Source organism: Engraulis encrasicolus, chromosome 14 (genome assembly GCF_034702125.1).
Source record: "Engraulis encrasicolus isolate BLACKSEA-1 chromosome 14, IST_EnEncr_1.0, whole genome shotgun sequence".
Taxonomy (NCBI): Eukaryota; Metazoa; Chordata; class Actinopteri; order Clupeiformes; family Engraulidae; genus Engraulis; species Engraulis encrasicolus.
Window position 1 is genome coordinate 10,711,200 of NC_085870.1, and position 20,380 is coordinate 10,731,579.

At 42.4% G+C, this 20,380-nt stretch overlaps 2 protein-coding genes across 5 annotated transcripts in view; one reads left to right on the forward strand and one right to left on the reverse strand.

The window, feature by feature from the left end:
* LOC134463101 (fatty-acid amide hydrolase 2-B-like) overlaps window positions 1-1,795 on the forward strand; it is an 11,250-nt gene extending 9,455 nt beyond the window's left edge. The window contains exon 11 of the mRNA XM_063216340.1: window positions 1,102-1,795. Coding sequence (XP_063072410.1) covers window positions 1,102-1,277 — 176 coding nt within the window. The 3' untranslated portion in view covers window positions 1,278-1,795. The remainder of the gene's footprint in view (window positions 1-1,101) is intronic.
* Window positions 1-20,380, reverse strand: part of fhit (fragile histidine triad diadenosine triphosphatase) — a 237,054-nt gene that overhangs the window by 150,565 nt on the left and 66,109 nt on the right. For all 4 annotated transcript variants that reach the window (XM_063216343.1, XM_063216341.1, XM_063216342.1 and 1 more), the window contains one exon: window positions 8,490-8,611. In XM_063216343.1, coding sequence (XP_063072413.1) covers window positions 8,490-8,595 — 106 coding nt within the window. In that variant the 5' untranslated portion in view covers window positions 8,596-8,611. The remainder of the gene's footprint in view (window positions 1-8,489; window positions 8,612-20,380) is intronic.

Genomic DNA, 20,380 nt, shown 5'->3' on the forward strand with positions numbered 1-20,380 from the left:
GAACATGGTCTTTCTGCTTAGTTTCGGCCGGCGTGTTTTTCTCTGCCTTTCACACTGACAGCGTCTGCGTGCGCGGCCAGTCCTGTTCAAAACCCTCCCCACAGCCAAAGCTAGCATGCTACTTTGCCATTCATTTGAATGAGACGCCACCGGTCGCCGGCGTGAAAAATACGCTCGAGTTCTATTTTCCAAATGCATCGCGGCGCGGAGCCAGCTCCCGCGCCGCTGACGCTTGACTACCGCCGGTTGGTGTGTAAGGACAGATATGTTTCAATGTATTTTCACCGATGCCGGTAAAAAACGTGGCCGCTCCGCGACGCTTCACCGCCCTGGTGTGTAAGACCCCTTATAGGTGACTGGACCGCATACTAGACACCTACATTTCCTTCGGGATTAATAAATGTTACTCTACTCTACTCTACTCTACTCTACTCTACTCTACTCTACTCTACTCTACTCTACTCTAACTCTCCCTCTTCAACTGCCAACAATATTCAATAAATCCAAGTAAATGAAAGATGAATCACCGCACACTGGTATCTTTGCTGGTAGTTTATTTGGTTCACCAAATAAACTACCAGCAAAGATACCAGTGTGCGGTGATTCATCTTTCATTTACTTGGATTACTCTTACTGCACATCACCAGCACCTGGACAAGTGGTTGTGCACAGGGACGTTACTTTGAATATTCAATAAATTGTATAAAGCGTTGGGGTAGGGTTCACCCAAACAGATTTTTTCTCATCTTTTAGGGTGCTGCTGACCAAAATAATGTACAACTGAAAGATAAGAACAGGTCGCACGATGCATCAACTTTTTTTATTGCACAGATGCCTTTCGACCCATTTCTTGACACACTGAGGAAGGCATAACGCCGAAACGTGTCTGTGTAGTAATTTTAAAAAAACGATGCATGGTGCAACCTTACTTTTCACATATCACTGTTTAAAATGCTGTACAATATCTAGGCTTTATTAGTTATAAACATCTAAAGTCATTCAATTGCATACAAAATTGTATGTCCAAATTGCCAAACTGTGATTGCATTTCTCCCCTTGTGTCTCTTCCCTCCCCTTCCCTAACCCTCGTCTCTGTTATAGGCATCTTCAACACCCTGGGTCTGCCCGTTACCCAGTGTCCATTGGGGCTTAGTCGAGAGGGGCTGCCACTTGGCGTGCAGGTTATTGCCTGGAAGCATCAGGACCACCTGACCCTGGCCAGCGCCCTGTACCTGGAGAAGGCTTTTGGGGGCTGGAGGGACCCGGGGGCCCTGTGAATTGAAGGGGACGCCAGCAGATGGCCCAGTGGGACACCCACAATCACCTTTCACCCCCTATCTTAGTTACAACAACTCGTCCCTGTCCTAAAGCAAGCCGTACAATCTGCTAACACACCACACGCTATGAGTTTTAAAGGCAATAGCACCACCCTTAACAATGCCAACAAAAATAAGTATCAACGCCCTCTATGCAGTTGAATTTTGTGCAGCATTAAAATAAAAACTTGAGGGAACTCTAGAATGATAACTCCTTCAGCACAGAGCTGAGATACGACTACGCCATTAGTGAATATTTTGGGACAGAGCCATGTTCTCAAGGGTGTTGGTAGGGAAATTAGCATTGAGGGTTTTAGGATATGTTTTTCATAACTTTGCAGTATTTTTGCCCAGACGTGTTTTGGGAATTGTTCTTTCTTCTGCGTCTGGACACACAGAACTCAACATCTGCACAAAAAAATCTGTTCAATGAATTGTTGATTTCATTTTATTCTAAAGTTTTTAGGTATGATTTTATTCCCTGAGCCCTTTCACTCATTTTTTTTACATGTCTGACTTTCACTTTTTTAACTGTAACTGTGAGGGGAACAGCTACTAGTTGTTATTTTTACAATTCATGAATAAAAAAGGAAAAAAAAGAAAATGTGAGTATGCTTAACATGCCTTTTAGCTACATAGCTTGTGCAAAATTTAATTGTATTGTTCCTATTTAAGAGTGTGAAACATGTGAACAGCATTAAATATTACATGATGTTACATCTACAGTATGTATGCGCGTAAAATTGTCCTCCTCATGCAAAGATGAAAGTACCCTGATGTTACACTGACAAAGAGTGGAAGGAAACTACCATCTAACCATAAAATACTGCAACATATCCAGACAAATAGAGTTGGGTTGTAAAAGAAATAGCTGGCTGGTTGGAATAATAAAGTAGTATGAGTAATGGTGAACACACTCGGTACATGGCACTTGACCCAAGACACAACCAACAACAGGAAGCAATGATTTTGTGGGTTAAGTGTAAGTCAGGAAAAAAAACTGAAAAATAAGCAGTTAAGTTAGGAGATAGTGGTTTTAGCTAGTCATTACATTTGAAAATGGTGTAGGCAAATCTAGCAAGCCAGTGTGCTGCGCAAGCAGTCAATTGTTCTCCAGGCCTGGTAATCTGGAATACTGTACATAAATGTTTCTGATGGCCCAACGGTTTTCGAACCATCCCACAATTACAGGGGATGAGCCACTGGTCCGTCTTCAATAAGAAGAGAGTACCGTATTAGCCCGAATATAAGACGATCCTGATTATAAGACGACCCCAATTTTCAGGCTCATGTTTTGGGGAAAAAAGTTTTTTGAAGACTAAATTTTGTTTCACATTGGAAACTTTTCTCAAAATGCAGTTTTTCATTTTTTGGAAAATCTGAGGCTTTTTACAAAGAACAAATTTCACAATATAATTTTCATGGAATTTCCATGATATAAGACCACAGATGGCACCTCATATCCTTTTCCTTTCTTTACTCACTTCACCTGTCAAGCGCCAATAGGCACATACAGGCTACAGCCGCCTGGGCCCGCCTGTTTAAAGTGTGACGCAACATAGCCTACACTCAGAGCATTAGTCTGTGCTAGCCAGGCAACCAGTCCAGTAGAGATAGATAGGCTATCTATTGTGCAATGCACAGATTTTGCGAAAGCTTAGTTGACAGCAATATCTAACCAACAGCCGTCTGGCCAAATCGCCGATCATTTTATGCATCCAAAGTTTTCCTTTGGACGGTAGAAACCGAACGTGACCCAAGGCAGATTGACGCATTGCACTGAAACCCATGCGCTGCCTATCAGGACCACGTTGACATTAACAGTCCGATTGATATTCATTTCGTACCAACGGTAAAACTCCTAGTGATTTTATATGAACAAGACAATCTCTTGCCCTAACCATTATTCTGTGTTGTTGCATCGTTGCGAGGCATATCGTCAAAAGGCACAGCTTGTCAAAGGCGCCGACATTGGCTGATGACAGCATCCAAAACTTAGCCTACAGGTTGTTCGTCAAATCACCCTTGATTTCTTTAGTTTCTAGTGGTGTTATCGGCTGACCAGAGAGAACGACCAAAGCTTTCCTGATGAGACTGTAAAACCAAACACAAATAAAAGCAGAGCAACGAGACGCCATTGACTTGTGTTTTCCCCTTGCACTGTCGTCCGCATCGCGTTGACATTGACAGTTGATAGACATGCGGTGCAACTGTCATAACGAAACAAGCATCTGCAAATTTGATATGGACAAAATAATCTCTTAACCCATCCATTATTGAGTTTTGTGGCATTGTTGTGAAGCATAGGCTAATGGCCGCATTCAGGTTTTTTTTTTTACTTTTTTCTCTAGCGCGCGGAAATAAGACGACCCCCCTTTTTAGAGTACTATTTTTAGAACAAAAACCACGTCTTATATTCGGGCCAATACGGTATTTGTGTGAGTTGCTGGTCATAGTCTAAAATGTCTGGGCCATTTCTGGTCCCAATCCAGCCCTGTGCATCTTCCTCTTACTGTATGTATGCTCCTGCATGCTGCCTGCCTTTTCACCACTTCTCAATCTCTACTTGCTTCACTGCAGCTTTATAAAACATGCACGGGCTTCTTCTCATCCGTGCCTCGCTATTAAGAGATCTCCATCTGTCTGGGTCATTCGCTTACATTTCCTGTTGGTTCTTCACACCAGACATCGCTGTCTCTTTGCTAATCTCCACTGCTTTCTGTGTTGTCAAAATCGGCCATGAACTTGAATGCTGAGCGAGAACAGTGAATTGCTATTAAGAACGGCCATTTTTCATGTTTGAGCCTAGACAGTTCACATTCTCACTGAAGGCAGACATTTGTCTTTTTTTTCAATCTACAGAAGCTTCAGTGCTTCGATTTTCTGTTGCAGTGTCCGCTGCATAGTCTGTTTTCGGACAACATGCACCAGGGACACTTGTGTTTCCTCTGCATGCTCTTCAGTGGTGTCAGAAAATGTTGTCTAAATGTCATCAGAGGGGACAGGGGCAGTTGTCAGCAGCAATATTACACATCTCCTCAATTTCCCCCAGCCCACTTGTCATTCTGCAGCACTGCAAGACTGTATTTTTCAGACCAGGACATATCAAAAAGGTTCTGGTGTCCTCGCGCAACCACCTGAGGCTCGTGAAAGTCAGAAGCGTTGCTGAACGATTCAAGTTGGTGGTGCGTCTGGCAACTATATCAGGATGTGGCTTCATCCTGAGACACTGGAAATCATCTTCACCTTGCTCATTTAAGGAATGGACGAAATTACTATCGAAAATCGCCTTGTATGAGCGAGTGACTTTCAGTGTGAGGGGGAAAGAAGAGGTTTTCAGCCAGTTATGGGGGCCATTCTTGAACCACATAGACGGTATCGCCACCTAGCTGTACACATATGGCTATTTGGTAAGGACGAAGGTCAAGGTGTTGTTGGTGTTTGTAGAAATGTTGTTTTTTGTATGGTTTTGTTTTTGTATTCTGTTTCTTGGTTCCTGTCTTTGTTTTGGTGTGTTTGTTCATACTGTGGAAAAGCAGATAGCTACAGTAATGTGGGAGTGTTGTAATTGCAACAATGCAAATGTGTAATGGTTATTGCTGTCTGTGAAAAATACTAATAAAAAATATAATTTGAAAAAAGCAGCGTTGCTGAACGAATGAGCCAATCAGGATGACTTTCCATAGATGGACAGCATTATGACTCTTGCTCGACCCGTCATTCTCAGCTGCGTCACGGGTCGAGTTCAATGAGAGTGGCTGAAGTGACACGTCAGTAAAGATGAGGAGAGGTTGCTTATCTAATCCAGGGATGGGCAACTGGAGGCCCGGGGGCCACATGCGGCCCGCCTCCTGACTCAGTGCGGCCCGTAGATAAAACAGTAGGCCTAATTAAGAAAATAATGACCATATATTTTTTAAAACAACTACTGAATCAATCTGTTGTAATTATACTCTTGGCCCCTGGAGTATTGAGTATAGAGTATTCTATTCCTTCCAAACAATATGGGCAGTCAGTGAGCAACCAATTGCACCTCCAACTCTGCGAATTGGAGTCAAATCAGTGGTCATGTGGCCCTCCGATGGTGGCTATCAAAAAACCTGGCCCTCCTCATCATAAAAGTTGCCCATCCCTGATCTAATCACATGCAAGGATTTTTGCGTCATTCGTGTCGGTTGTGGGGCATACCCAGATGGTATTGTGCAGACAAAGGCGAAACGTACCAGCTGGCAAGAATCAGGTGAGCAAAGCCACAGGCTACAACTCAAACTTGCCCAATAATACCGCTCCACTCACTCACCGCAAACAGGTGTGTGTTGTTTTTGACAATTTGATATCAGTTTCACAAATAAACAAGGTGTTACAGACTCAGGCATTCAGAAACAGTGTGATTGTGTGTGTGTGTGTGTCTGTATCTGTGTGTGTGTGTGTGTGTGTGTGTGTGTCTGTGTGTGTGTGTGTGTGTGTGTGTGCGTGCGTGCGTGCGTGCGTGCGTGCGTGCGTGCGTGCGTGCGTGCGTGCGTGCGTGCGTGCGTGTGTGTGTGTGTGTGCGCGCATGTGTAAGATTGTGAAGTTAAGACAGATGGTATTTACTTCATATTTACTTTATTTTGAGTCTGTGCAAGTGCAAAAACATCACCAGCCATAATGAATTCATTATACATGCATTTTAGCACCTATGGATATTTAAGAGCTCTCAGCCTCCACTTATCTTTCATCTCTCTTCTTCCACATTCTGGCCTACTTTCTATTGTACAGCAAATGGCTGTTTCACTCCTTTCATCACACTATGCGTGTGTGTGCGTGTGTGTGTGTGTGTGTGTGTGTGTGTGTGTGTGTGTGTGTGTGTGTGTGTGTGTGTGTGTGTGTGTGTGTGTGTGTGTGTGTGTGTGTGTGTGTGTGTGTGTGTGTGTGTCTGTGTGTGTGTGTGTGTTCACGTGTGCTTAAAATGTGGGCAAAATAACATCTGGCAAACACAGTGAGGAGCCACACCAACACAACAAGAAGGTCAGGCCATTGATTGTGCCGTCCAGAGGGATCTGGCTACTGATGCAATTTCATTGCAAAGGAGAAAACAGAGAAAAGATTCTCCATGAGTGTTTGGGGAAAAAAGAAGCGCATTAAACTCCTCACTTGCATGACAAATTATTTTCTTTCGTTTTCTTTTGAAATAGTATCAACTAAAATACAATGTTGTGCATTTTAAGCAGAATCACCATCCCTGGAAACTTGCATTACAAGAAAGTGAATGTGTTGGCTTGGCTTAGTTACTCTTAACTACTTGCTCAGACCTTTTTAGTACTGAAACATGGGTGAAAATCTAACCCATAAAGGCAGTTGCTTATTAATAAGATTCAGATTTCACTAAAAACGCTCACACAATCAGGCCAGGTACCATAGACAAATTGCACAATTATGTGCAGGTTTCCTAAAACATTCAGATCCTCGATCCAAGCTAACCCAAACATTTTACACAGAATAAATCATATCCTTTGTGTCTTATCATAAGTACAGTACAATGCAAGTTGGAGTAAACAACCTGTACATTTTAATTCTCCACACAGCAATTAGACTCTTTGGCCACACTGAAAAAAGGGAGCCAAACTTACTCACTCAGCAATGCTCAAGTGGAATCTGGAATTGTCAGCATAATCTGTTTTACAGTTATGCTTTCATACATACAGAGCTCTGCTTTCCATAAATCACCGAATGTAATTAGCCGTGATGCATTATGTATTTGACTATCATTACTGGTCTAGAACTGTGTTTAAAATAGGCTTTCATTGTTCCACAAAAGCACAGCAAGCATAAAATTCACTTCTATAACATGTCCTCTCTCGGCTTTCCATACCCATATATCATGCATAGAGAGAAGGGCAAAAGGCCCCAGAAACGCAAGATCATATGTGAGTGCACCCGCACCCACACCCACACAGAAGACATCAGCATATATGTATGTACTACGTGTATGGTGTGTCATATCTCTCTCTCTTTCTCTCTCTGTCTTTCTCTCTCTGTCTTTCTCTCTCTGTCTTTCTCTCTCTCTCTCTCTCTCTCTCTCTCTCTCTCTCTCTCTCTCTCTCTCTCACACACATACACTCAAGACACTTATCCAAATGTGGTGAAACGGGGGGAAAAACGACAAACACAAGGCTCAAACTTTGCTTGCAATATTTCAGAAGTTATTTTTTTCTCTCTCACTCCATCTCTCTGCCTCTCTCCCTCCCAGGCAATGCTATATAGCATCGCATGTAGATAGCTATGATCAAATCATGATAATGTATTCCTTATGGCCTCCGAACATAAGCTGTAGCCTCTCTTCAGACTCTGTCTGGCATTATGCAGTCAGCGATGGCCTATACTGGCGTGAAGAGTCTGCCTGCATCTTAAAGTAATCTAAACACAGGGGTTATGTAAGGCAGAGAGGAGAGGAGAGCACTTGGGGAAGTGAGTTTCGGGGTGCCGTGGGCTTATTATTATTCCAAAAAGAGAATAACCGCATTATTCAAACATGTCAGCGATGGAAATCATGCAAATGTATGCAAGGGGCCGCGCATTTGCACGTTGAGAAGTAAGATTAATAGACAAAAGTATTGAGTTTCGCACACCGGAAGAGAGAGAGAGAAATTAAAGTAAAATTGACAGTGATTCATGACAATTGGGTGCTCGTTCTGCCTCTATCCATTACAAGGTAAGTGTCTGTCTTCCAACTTGTCTTGTGACACCACATTGAAACTTTATAAACACTTATGCAACCGAATTGCTTTTTTGTACGGGTAGGAAACTTCACCTGAAAACTTTCTCCTCTTGTTCTCCGGTAAACATCTGCTTGTGTGACCTTCTGGAAGGGGTCAAAACAAACTTAACTAAGAGCAAATTGTTGCCGAGCAACCGCAGCCCATTACGCACACAGTGTTGAGCTGAGAGGGTGGTGAAATAGAGGAGAAAGCGTTTGAGACAGGCAGGCAGGCGAGCGGGCGAGCAAGCAGACTGGCAGAAAAGACAGAGAGCGTGGAAACACAGAGAGAAGCACACACCAATGAGGAGAGAATAAAAGGCTGATATAGAGTGGCAGAGAAAGGTAAAAAAAAATGTATTTCTTACTTGGTGTTGCATTAGAACCATTAAAGCATGTACTCTTTAGCTCACGCCAGAAGCATCAAAGAAGGATACGTCCTGGAACCACCGGTTTTCGGTTGACCAATGCGAACGACAGCTCTGTTTGAAGGAAGACAGCCGAGGCCTTGATGATATGCTGTCCGAAACGGAAGGTCGTCATGGCGCTGTCACTCAACCTGAAAGAGTTTGGGGGAGAGAGAGAAATAAAATTGACAATAAATATTACTGAATATTGAACTTCTGGTTTACATGCACAGAAACCTACACTGTGCAGTCCTATTGGTCTACTTTATATTAAGCCACTGCCATGTTCATTGGAAACACTGTTGTCAGTTGTCACGGCAACAACAATAGCTGTTGTGTGGACAAGATTCCTACATAAATCACCATCATCAACAACAACAAGAACAACAACAGCATGCATGTGTATAGCACAATAGCACAACTATACAACTGACTCAAAGTGCTTTCAAATACACATACACACATTCCCACATATACACACCAGCTCTGGAAGCTGCCGTGCATCGCCAATTGTCAGGGTTCATATGAGAAAGTGCACACACACACACACACACACACACACACACACACACACACACAACACACAACACACAACACAACACAACACAACACACACACACACACACACACACACACACACACACACAGAGAAATAATAGTCCATTCCATTTACCATTTAGTTCTAAATAAGATTAGTCTGGAAGCGATCAAAACGTAGCCTAATTTCATAACATCAAAAATAGGACCTAATAGCGCAGGAAGACTGTGTAATTCTACTTAATTAACATCAGTAATGATGACATCAATTAGGTCATGTGAAGCTGCAAAACTTCCAACTTTAACCGTTAATGTACGGTACCTGAGCATTTCAAGCCTGTCACCCGTTAGTGACAGATCCATCTACTTAACTTACAGATCCATCATCCAACCACTAGCCCACCATTGCCCACACACGTGTATAAATAGGTATTGAGGCTTACGACTGACAAGTCAACAAGAGTCAGACGAGACGTTACTCATCGCTCTCTCATCAACGCATAAGTTCCACAAAGAACGAGAATGACAGCTCGAGACAAAGACAAACAATGGAAAGCAATCATCTCATAGTAACTCGCGCAGTATACTCGGATCAAAGGAGTGAACCGTCATGTATAAATGTTTCAATACGCGTAATGACAGCTGGGACGCATTCTTTGTGCATGTCCTCCTCTGCCTCGGCATGACAGCAGAGACAGCCGCCTCTCCTTTGTGTACATCCTGTTTGTGTGTGTATGCATGGTTAATGACAGCTAAGTCTGTGCACATCTTTGTTCTTTATTTCCACGTGTCTGGGTGTGAGGAGAGAGGAAACGAAAGGCAGAGAGAGGGAGAGGGAAGTGTGTGTGTGTGAGGAGGGCAAAAAGAGATGGCATGACTAAGTGTGACTGTGAAAGAAAGAAGAGCACCCCAAATGCATGCATGTAGTATGTCCACGCATACCATGTGTGCATTTCAAACTAGTACCTTCCATCCCCTCCTTTTGCTTGTGGCCTTGTGGTGTCGCAAGTTTTACTCAATATCTTGCAAACACACAATTCAAAGTTCATTTTCTCATTTGCAATCGGGATGTTGAATGGGGGAAAAGCCCCAACAAAAGTTGCTCTGCCTAGGCCGACAGTGGAGAAACTTTATTTTCTCCACAGAGATGGGGGGGGGGGGCATAAACAAAAGACGGGGGGTACTAGTTTGAGTTGAACCCATGCCATCTAATGCCACAACTATGACTTGCCATTGGCACCTACCAACCAGTCAAATCCAGGTAGAATTCGGCTGTGGCTAGTCAGCCTCATGAGCTTTTTTGGTAAATAGTGTATTCTTGGGTGCCAGAGTATCACAGAATACAATATTCTGTTTTAGCCCCTTGAGCAGCAGCTGTTTGTATTTGCATTAACCCTCTGAGGTCCGAGTGCCCTTCAGAGGGCAATGTGTCTCCAAAAACAAGTCTGTAACTCTGTGAGTTTTTTTCATTGAAACATATAAGTCACACCATTAGAAACCTCAGACCTTCCAGGTCCCAAATATATATATATATGAAATGAAAATACTTGAAAATGTTAGGGTGGTGCAAGCAGCCTAAAAGCCTCTGAAAAGCCTTAGACCTCAGAGGGTTAAGTTAATTTATTGAAATCTGTGTTAGTAGCACTTACCTTATTGCAGAGTTGTCAGAAGTAAAAGTAATAAAAGAAACACAGTTTCCTTCCAACACAAGTAGGACTGTGTACTGGTCTTACAATCAGATAACTCTGCACTGGTTGTTTCAAGTTTGTGGTGGGTCCTTGTTAGGTTTTCAGTGTTTTTCAGTAAGAACAAAGTCTATCTATCTCATTAGGTACAATGGAATAAATGGTATGTAAAATGCTATGTAATGCCATGTGCTGCTGTTGTAGGCTACCTCTGCCTTATTGCTTTAGAGCTTTTGATCTTAAGTGTATCATGATAAAAGAAAAAAAAAACTTACAACAAAACTGTGGATATTACAACAGCTGAATAGCCTGTGATTCAACATGTGAAATCCAACTATCTACTGTGGACAACAATGCTAATGTCAAGCCCTGGACAGTCAAGTCTCGACCACATTTCAACTGGCCCACTCCGCTACACATTCAAGATAGAAAAACAAAAAAATGAAAAAAAAATGTCCTTGTCATATTTGGAAAGACTCCCAGGAGACTGGGAAACACTTCTGTGGAGACCCATAAATAAACGGCAAAAGACACAATATAAATATATAACTTGCACACATCATGTGCGCAACACCAGCTGTCCTGGGCATTAGCATTTCAATCCGACCCAACAATTCCTGCAATTAGGAATTTAGAAATCAGCAGTTAGTTGATGGCAAACCGCAACGACCCAATTAGCGCTCATTTACACTTCTTATCTGCCTGGCTTTTCAATAGGCAATTTGTCAGTGTGTGTGTATGTGTACTGAATGATGCATAGGAGAGACAGTGCGGCTATGCTGCCCTATTCTGCAGATTTGCCTGTAATTATACATTTGCGTGATCATCACTGTTAAGTGTGGGTCAAAAGCTGTGTGACCTTGGGTAAACACAGGAACGTATACACAGCCATTCACATGTGCACGCTCAAATTGATGCGCGTACACTCATGAAAAGAAAAGAAAAGAAAAGAAAAACACACACACGCACACTGAAAAAATTGATAACATAACAAAAATATGCAATCTTGTTACAATGGCATGGAAAGAAGAGATATAGCGCATGAGTGAGTGGTACTCATGGCTTAAAGGGGTATGCCACTATTTTGGGGCGGACCATGACACCGGAGGAAAAACTACATGATTGAGAGTGTAGTAAATCGGCCTATGCCTGGGGATGTTTTTTTTATGGTAACTTGTTGACGTTGACAAGTCTGTAGAGCTACTGTTTTGAAAACCGAATTGTTTCACTTCTCGAGGTGCAGTCCATGCACGCACATACTAGCCGAATAATTATTTCAAAAAGAAACTGCTTAAGTTGTGATAGGCCACCGCTCATCTGTTTAGAAGGTGCAGGATTCAGTAGAAATTTCTGTATAAAAAGAAGGCAATCCGCACACTTCAGGTCTATTTTTGTGCAAAGAAGCTTTACTTGACTTGCAAGCTTTCGGTCCTTAGACCTTCATCAGGCAGAGTGCATACAAACAGTGCTTGTGGTTAATATACATCATTACTGGCACCTGTGGTGCAGCACTCTGAGTCAGTGAAGCATTCTGGGAAATGTAGTGAAAGACAAACATGAAACATAAACAGAGAAAACAAGAACAAGTCCATGCTTTGCAGACATCAGGCATTAGCCATCATAAATCAGAGCACAAACAGTTCAGAATTAAATCCATATTTCTTAATTATATAAACACACTCATGTCAAAATCCTCGTTTAGACCTGATGGTTGCAATGCATTTAGAGTATATATCCAAAAAAGTTCTCTTTGGCATAATTTCCTGTCGATGTCACCTCCTCTGTGTAGGGTTACTTGCTCTATACCTTGAAATCTAAGGGAAGAGAGAGGGTGTGACAGATCATTAAAATGACAGGCAACAGGATAGTTTTCATCTTTTCTCCTGATGGAGCTCTTATGTTCACTTATTCTTTGTTTCAGAGGACGGGTGGTTTTACCAATGTAAATTTTGTCACATGGGCATGTTAACATGTAAACAACATTTTTTGTGTTGCATGTGATTATTCCCCTAATTCCAAACCTTTTACCTGTTCTAGGATGCTTAAAAGTATTTGTTTTCACTGAATGACACTGAGCACAATTTCCACAGGGATAATTCCCTTCCTTGATTGGAGTTAACAGTGTTTGTTTTGGAGGGGGCAAGATGTTAGCTCTGATCAACTTATTGCGAAGGTTTGGTCCTCTTTTGTGAACAAAGAGAGGAGGGTCCTGGAAAAGTTCAGACAGGGCCGGATCTGTGGTTAGAATATGCCAGTGTTTCTCAACAGTTTTTTTGATAATGTGGGCCTGGGGAGTGTAGGTGGTAATGCAGGACACTGAAAAACGTTTATCTTTTTTTACACTTTTTTTCAGGAGGTCAGCTCTGGACTTGGAAAAAGCATTCTGATATGCAGTATCCAAACATTGAGCTGTATAGCCCCGTTCAAGGAACCGCTGCTTCATTTCTACTGCCTTCTCAATGAAGTCATTGTCAGTGTGGCAGAGTCTTCTTAACCTAAAAAATTGGCTTTTAGGTAGTCCATTTTTTAAAGCTCTTGGGTGTGCGCTGGTGGCCAAGAGAAAAGTGTTGCGATCAGTTTCTTTCTTATATAAGGTAGTAGTTAGACTCCCCTTATCTAGTATAATCCACATATCCAAGAAAGATACACGTGATTGGTCATATTCTAGAGTACATTTTAAGTCAGAGTTACAACCATTTAGATATGTACCAAATGCAAACAGTTCTTCACTTGTTCCTTGAAACAAACAGAAACATCATCCAGGAAACGATACCATTTAAGGATTTTTTGACTAAAAGGGTTCATATCAGAGTTAAAGACAAATTTGTGTTCAAAATACCCCACATATAAGTTAGCGTAATCAGGAGCAAAAGTGGAGCCCATAGAGGTTCCTTTCAGCTGTAAGTAGAATTCCCCTATAAATGAGAAGTAGTTTAGCTTCAGAACCATGGAGGCCAGCTCAATGATAAAGTGACTAGGTGGGACATCCGTACGATCCTGGAGATAGAAGCCTAAGGTATCTAGTCCCCGGTCATGTGATATATTTGTATAGAGGCTCTCAACATCTAAGGTAACTAACAGTATGTCAGCAGGTAAGTCTGTCATCTCTGAGATCTTATTAATAACATCAGTAGAATCCTTGACATATGATGGAAGTTGGCAGACATATGGCTTGATGAAGTGATCCACAAAATTAGATAATGGCTCTAAAAGTGAGTCATTGCTAGCCACGATAGGCCTTCCCTTGGGATTGACCAAACTTTACTTTTGTGGATTTTAGGTAACATATAAAATACAGGAGTCACAGGGTGTTTACAGTTCAGAAAGGAATGTTCATTTTTAGATATCCAGTGCATTCTCAAGGCATTATCTGTAATATCTATGATTCTTCTCTGAAATTCTTTAGTTGGATTGCCACTTAGTCTTCTGTAGAATTCACCATCATCAAGTTGGCGATAGGCCTCTTTTTTATAATCAGCCATATTTTGCACCACAATAGCTCGCCTTGTCCGCGGCCTTGATAATTATGTTAGTGTCCTTAGAGAGTTCTGTAATAGCTGACTTTTCATCTGGGCTGATGTTTGAGTAATGGGCATTGTGTTTATAGTTCTCCAAGATTTCGCCCTCAACCATTCTGCAAAATGTTTGAATAGAGGGGTTTGGACAAAGAGGATTGAATTTACTTTTTTTTTTTTAACACTGGTGCACTTGATTCTTGTGTTGTAGAGTCCCTGAACATATATCTTAACTTAATCTTTCTGAAGAAGCGGTACAGTTCTGTTTTGACTTCAAATGTGTCAGCTTCATATGTTGGGACGAAACTTAATCCTTTAGATAATACAGAGAGTTGTTGGGTAGTCAGTACCTTGTCAGAGAGGTTTATCACTGGGCTTTCTTCTTCTGACGGGTATTGGGCCTGTCCCAGCTGGAAGGTGCGTTTCTTCCCACGCCTCGTCTTCCTCTGTTTCTTCCCCTTTGGCCTTGGCCGTTTTTTCATTGCCAATATCCTCCTGGATGGGGGTAGCCAGTGGAAGATTCAGAGTCACTTCGGAGGTCACTGTCGGCTGTGGTGGAGTCAGATTGGGGGGCACTCTCAGTGGGTTGTTGAGCTGGTTTTTCATGTAGAAATTTGTAGACATTCCCATGTTGATAATCCATTATATCTCTCTTGTATTTTCTAATTTTTGTAGTCATCAATCCATCTTCATAGTCTTTCAGGGTTTGTTTAATTGAATCATCAATTTGTAGAAAATTATCTCCCAATTTCTCTTGCATTAGTGTCTCATGATCTTTTATGTCTTTTGATATGATGTCTTTTTTGTTGGTTACCTCCTCAATAACCAGTAGCATCAAATCCATGGAGCATTTGTTTAAGATTTCGCACCATTTCTTAACAAAGTCAATGGACCCTTTTCCAATGGTTGGCTTTTTTTGTATGCGCAAACCTACTGGGATGCGCTTGTTGCGCCAGTACTCGCTCAAGGTGTATCCATGTAAATGAAGCCTTGTTTCCTTCTTCTTCATACGAATTAATTTGTTTTTCATCTCCTCTGCTGCCAATGGATGGTTTTCCAGGGAGATTGTTGTTGGAAAAAGGATCCGGTCTGCATCGGCTTGTGAGAAGGCAAACATTTCAGCCCTTTCAGATGTCAGGGCATTCATCTCTTGAAAAGACATCTTGGTTACTTGTTGCACAGACCCAGAGAGCTGGTGAAAATAAATGATAACTTAAGTTGTGATAGGCCACCGCTCATCTGTTTAGAAGGTGCAGGATTCAGTAGAAATTTCTGTATAAAAAGAAGGCAATCCGCACACTTCAGGTCTATTTTTGTGCAAAGAAGCTTTACTTGACTTGCAAGCTTTCGGTCCTTAGACCTTCATCAGGCAGAGTGCATACAAACAGTGCTTGTGGTTAATATACATCATTACTGGCACCTGTGGTGCAGCACTCTGAGTCAGTGAAGCATTCTGGGAAATGTAGTGAAAGACAAACATGAAACATAAACAGAGAAAACAAGAACAAGTCCATGCTTTGCAGACATCAGGCATTAGCCATCATAAATCAGAAAGCATGGACTTGTTCTTGTTTTCTCTGTTTATGTTTCATGTTTGTCTTTCACTACATTTCCCAGAATGCTTCACTGACTCAGAGTGCTGCACCACAGGTGCCAGTAATGATGTATATTAACCACAAGCACTGTTTGTATGCACTCTGCCTGATGAAGGTCTAAGGACCGAAAGCTTGCAAGTCAAGTAAAGCTTCTTTGCACAAATAGAAACTGCTACATTTAACTGCGATGACTTCCCCGACTGCACTTGTGTTCTCTCTCGTGCACAGGAATGAAACAGGTAGGCTACAGGCAGACGCCACGCCTATCATTTGGATACAACTTTTCAAGCTTTATGCAACTTTTTCACTCGAAAGCTGGCGCGGAGATGTCTGCTGCAGCGTGCATGAAGTTCACATCACAAACGTGACAGAGGGGTCTGCATAAAGTGCCCCGGCTTTTTATGCTTCCAGCTCAAAGAAAAGCAGCCCGACTACATCAGCCCCGAGGACTGTGTTGAGCGCACCGAACGCCAGTCCAGGCTGATCACGCGCAACCACAAGCGGAACCACGAAGCACTCAAATAACAGAACACAATTTGCAGCATGCTATTCATGTCAGCAAACATAGAATAACACGTGTGCAATAAGTCTTGAAATATCCAAGCTGCAATGCAACATGCTGGATGCCAGCTGCCTATAAACTCCACAGAATGTTGAAGGGGACAAAGGGGAAAATTTGCGGGAAAAATGCGGCTTTACAGGAATTACGTGGCATCGTGAAATTACGCGGAATATCATTGAATTTGCATGAATCCACGCGATCGCTGAATCGCGAAAAACTGGAGGGACTGATTAAGCCCCACAATAGTGGCATACCCCTTTATTAACAAGACAAAAAAAATATTGGTAATAAAACACTGTTTTTCAGTGTAATCATCAGCTGTGTGAATGGTGACGTGAAAAAAGTAGAGCTGATGACAATAGTTGACAGGTTAGTTAGCACAGACAAAACACCTGAAAAGATGCATTCCAATCACTGAGGAGTATACTGTACAGCAGGGGTTCCCAACCTTTTTCATCTTGGGGCCCACTCGAAATTGTCAAAAATGATCGGGGCCCACCTCTGACCCAATTAAGAATAAAGCTCAAACAAATCAACAGCAACACGCACCAAAATATGATTATTATATTTGGAAAATGATTAAAAGGCCCACTTGGAATACCTTCAGGGCTCACCAGTGGGCCCCGGCCCATAGGTTGGGAACCACTGCTGTCCAGTATTTCCAGAAAAAGGCACTGCGTTAATGTTGGGTACACTTGCATCTTCTTCAATAAGTATAACAATTGCAAATGTTTTACATCATCTGAATGCACTCATTGCATTCATTCATGACATTGCATTTTTGACTTGTTGATCTAACAGTCTAATTAAGGCTGGTTTGACAGAGGCATGAAGCTCAGCTGGCCCTTCAATCCTCCACACAGTGGTGAGTCTGACTCACTGAGCCCACTGCTACACGGGCCAATAAACTGCTTATTGATCACTGGTGTCTGGGGCAGCCTGGCCTTCTCCACATGGTCTGCGGCGGGGAACTAACCCAAACAACTCCCAGCTGAGAAAGGGCCACGGCGGACTGGAGCACGTGGGAGCACAGACACGTGGAAGGATGCCATGTCACATGATCATGACATGATGCCTTTCATTAGGCTGCCTTTCTGCTGAGACACAAATGTGATCATGCATTATTGTTTTCTTTACGAATGTTTGCAAAATTTGATGTAAAAGAAAGAACAAAAACACACAGACACAGACACAGACACAGACACACACACACACACACACACACACACACACACACACACACACACACACACACACACACACACACACACACACACACACACACACACACACACACACAGAGGGAAGCTGACAGGGGGGAGACAAAGGGGTCAGTTGTCCCGGGCCCAGGGAGAGAGGGGGCACAGTAATGGGTCCCCATTATATTTTATGTATTAAGAAGGGGGCCCTTTCTGAAGACTTTGTCCCGGGCCCGAGAAAACCTGTCAGCGGCCCTGTGGACGCGCGTGCACACACACGCACACAAACACAAACAAACACACACACACACAAGCACACGCGCACACACGCGCACACACACACACACACACCCTTTATGAAATGGAGACAGGACATGCGCCACATGTGCCTTGAGTGCCACAACAACCCATATATTGTGTTAAGCAAGACTTTTTACAGTAGCCAAGAGTGGCTGCATTGAAGCTTTCCAAAATGGTCCTACACCTTTGCAAAATGGTTCTAGAGGTTTCTACACTGTTATACTGAGAGAGAAGTTGGAAATGGGTTTGAAGAAACAAGCTCATGAGGGACGAAAATGCTACTTACCTTATGGTGTTTTTCAGAAGTGTTCACAAAAGAGTCTTCCAACTAAATCAAACATTTCAACAATTCATAATCATATACTTCAGCCTTTGCCCTCACAGGCGTAATCAGTGTGTGGTCCTGTTGCCTTGAAATTCTGAAGAGCACCATGAAGTAGGTCAGATTACTACCCATGGCGTTAAATGAACAGTATACAGGTTTCACAATGTAATTCTGTTCCATATTACAGATAGCCCATAAAATACTATGCTATATGCTACATCTCTCACAATCTCAAAACAACATTACGACAGAAAAGCCAAAACATTATTATAGATGAAGCATGCAAAAATTAAAAAGGGATTAATAAATGAAAATGAAAAAAATAAAAGCAGCCTACCCTTCTAATTGAAACACTTTTGGAAGGTATATCACCCATGTTTATCATCTGGCAAGGCTGGCCAGCATGCGGGGAGAATGCTATTTAGATTCAATTTTCTGATCAGTAGTATCCAAACAGTAAAAATGTCTCAGCCAGTTGTATGCAATGCATCACACTTTGATCTAGGCCTGCATGGCCAGAGCACATTCTCACAATGAACTCCACATGTTTTATGGAGAAATATGCACAAATTGGACAGGTAGGCTAGACCACCAGAAAGAGATGGGAGGCCCTTTTGCATGGCAAGGAGCCTAAACATAATAGTAAGAGTTACGTCATGTCGATTCTCAAGATGCTTGAAATTCCTCCCGTGCTGTGTTTACATGCCTTGAAATTGAATTCAAAAGCAAAGTGCGCCATGTGAGTCCGGGTGTACTGTGAGGCCCGGCCTATGACCACACCAACAACAATGTAAAGGCGGGTTGGGTGCTTTAGCCCTTCGAAACATGTGCCTCCCGTGGCATCCATGTAACGTGGCTCTGAAAATCGATGTCTTTTGTCTCATCGCTGACCCTCTGACCAGCACTTTACTTCAAGTCGAAACAGCAGTCCACTCAAACAAATATAGAGGAAAACTGTTTTCCTCTCATGTTTTCCAATACATTGTATCCTCCTGTGCCGAATAAAAAACAATAAACAAGGCAAGACTGAGGCAAAGTAGGAGATATCAAACATGAAAACTCATGCAGACATAGGAGCACCTGTGCAATAGCAATAGCACACCCCATTTGGTGACACACACCTTGCATTCTGTTGCCCCATAATGCACGCCGTTCCACCAGTGGAACGCTGTATTAGTCAATAGTCATTTCGCTGCAATAGTCACTACTCAATTATGGCATACACGTAACACAGGGCCTGTAGTAAGGCACTACTACTTGGTCATTGGCATTCTGGTAACAGCAACTTTATAACGCTGTGTCTTAAAGGGTTTATGAAACGAAAACAAACGGTCATTCCCATTAAAGCCTTGTTTTTTCTGATAGCATCGATGAGACTTTGAACCCAATCATCCTGGAGGAACTTGTGAAAATGGCAACTCAAAGTGTGAATTCTGTGAAATTTGGTTTGACTAATGAGCTACGGGCTGTGACATCAAAGAGGAAAGTCCCTGGTTTGCTAGTATGGCGATCTGAGAAAACAACACACATTTGATGGACCCACATCTTAGAAAGGAACCAAAATTCTGATACAAACATCAGCGTGTCGAAAAACCACACATCCAACCTCATGAGAAAAAAAAAACAGCAGCACAAATCTATTTCAGAGGCACTGATACATCTGCAGAAAGTGACATGTCTGACAGGCGAAGTGACGATTGTTGACATAGCCTGACAGTTCGTTTCGTTTATGGTTACGGTTGCTAAGGGCGCTTTGCCATGACCCAAAGATGACATGGCGTGTGTATTTGTTGACAAATGGGGGGCATTTTGATTCAATTGCGCGATATAGTGTGATTGAAATGCATGTACATGCAAAAATATTATCAACTAGAAAAAAAACGGAGGTAATAGGCTGTTGGAGCAGCCCCGAAATCCTAAAAAAGAAGAAGAGAGAAAAAAAGTAGGCCTACGCTATATGCATCTCCGTTTATTCGCTAAGCAGTAGCCCAGTCTGTGAGTTGGCTGTCCTCGACCGAGAGCACCACGGAGGCTAAAGCGCGGATATCCTCCCAAAACCAATTTATTGACCAGTTGAATGGCAATCAACAAAAAGTGCATATCCCGAGAGCATTCGCATCGGTTTGGCATGTAATGTGCATTACCCTTTCCTGAAAACAACATACAAAGCAGATGGACAAGCTAAAACGTAGCCTAAAGCAAA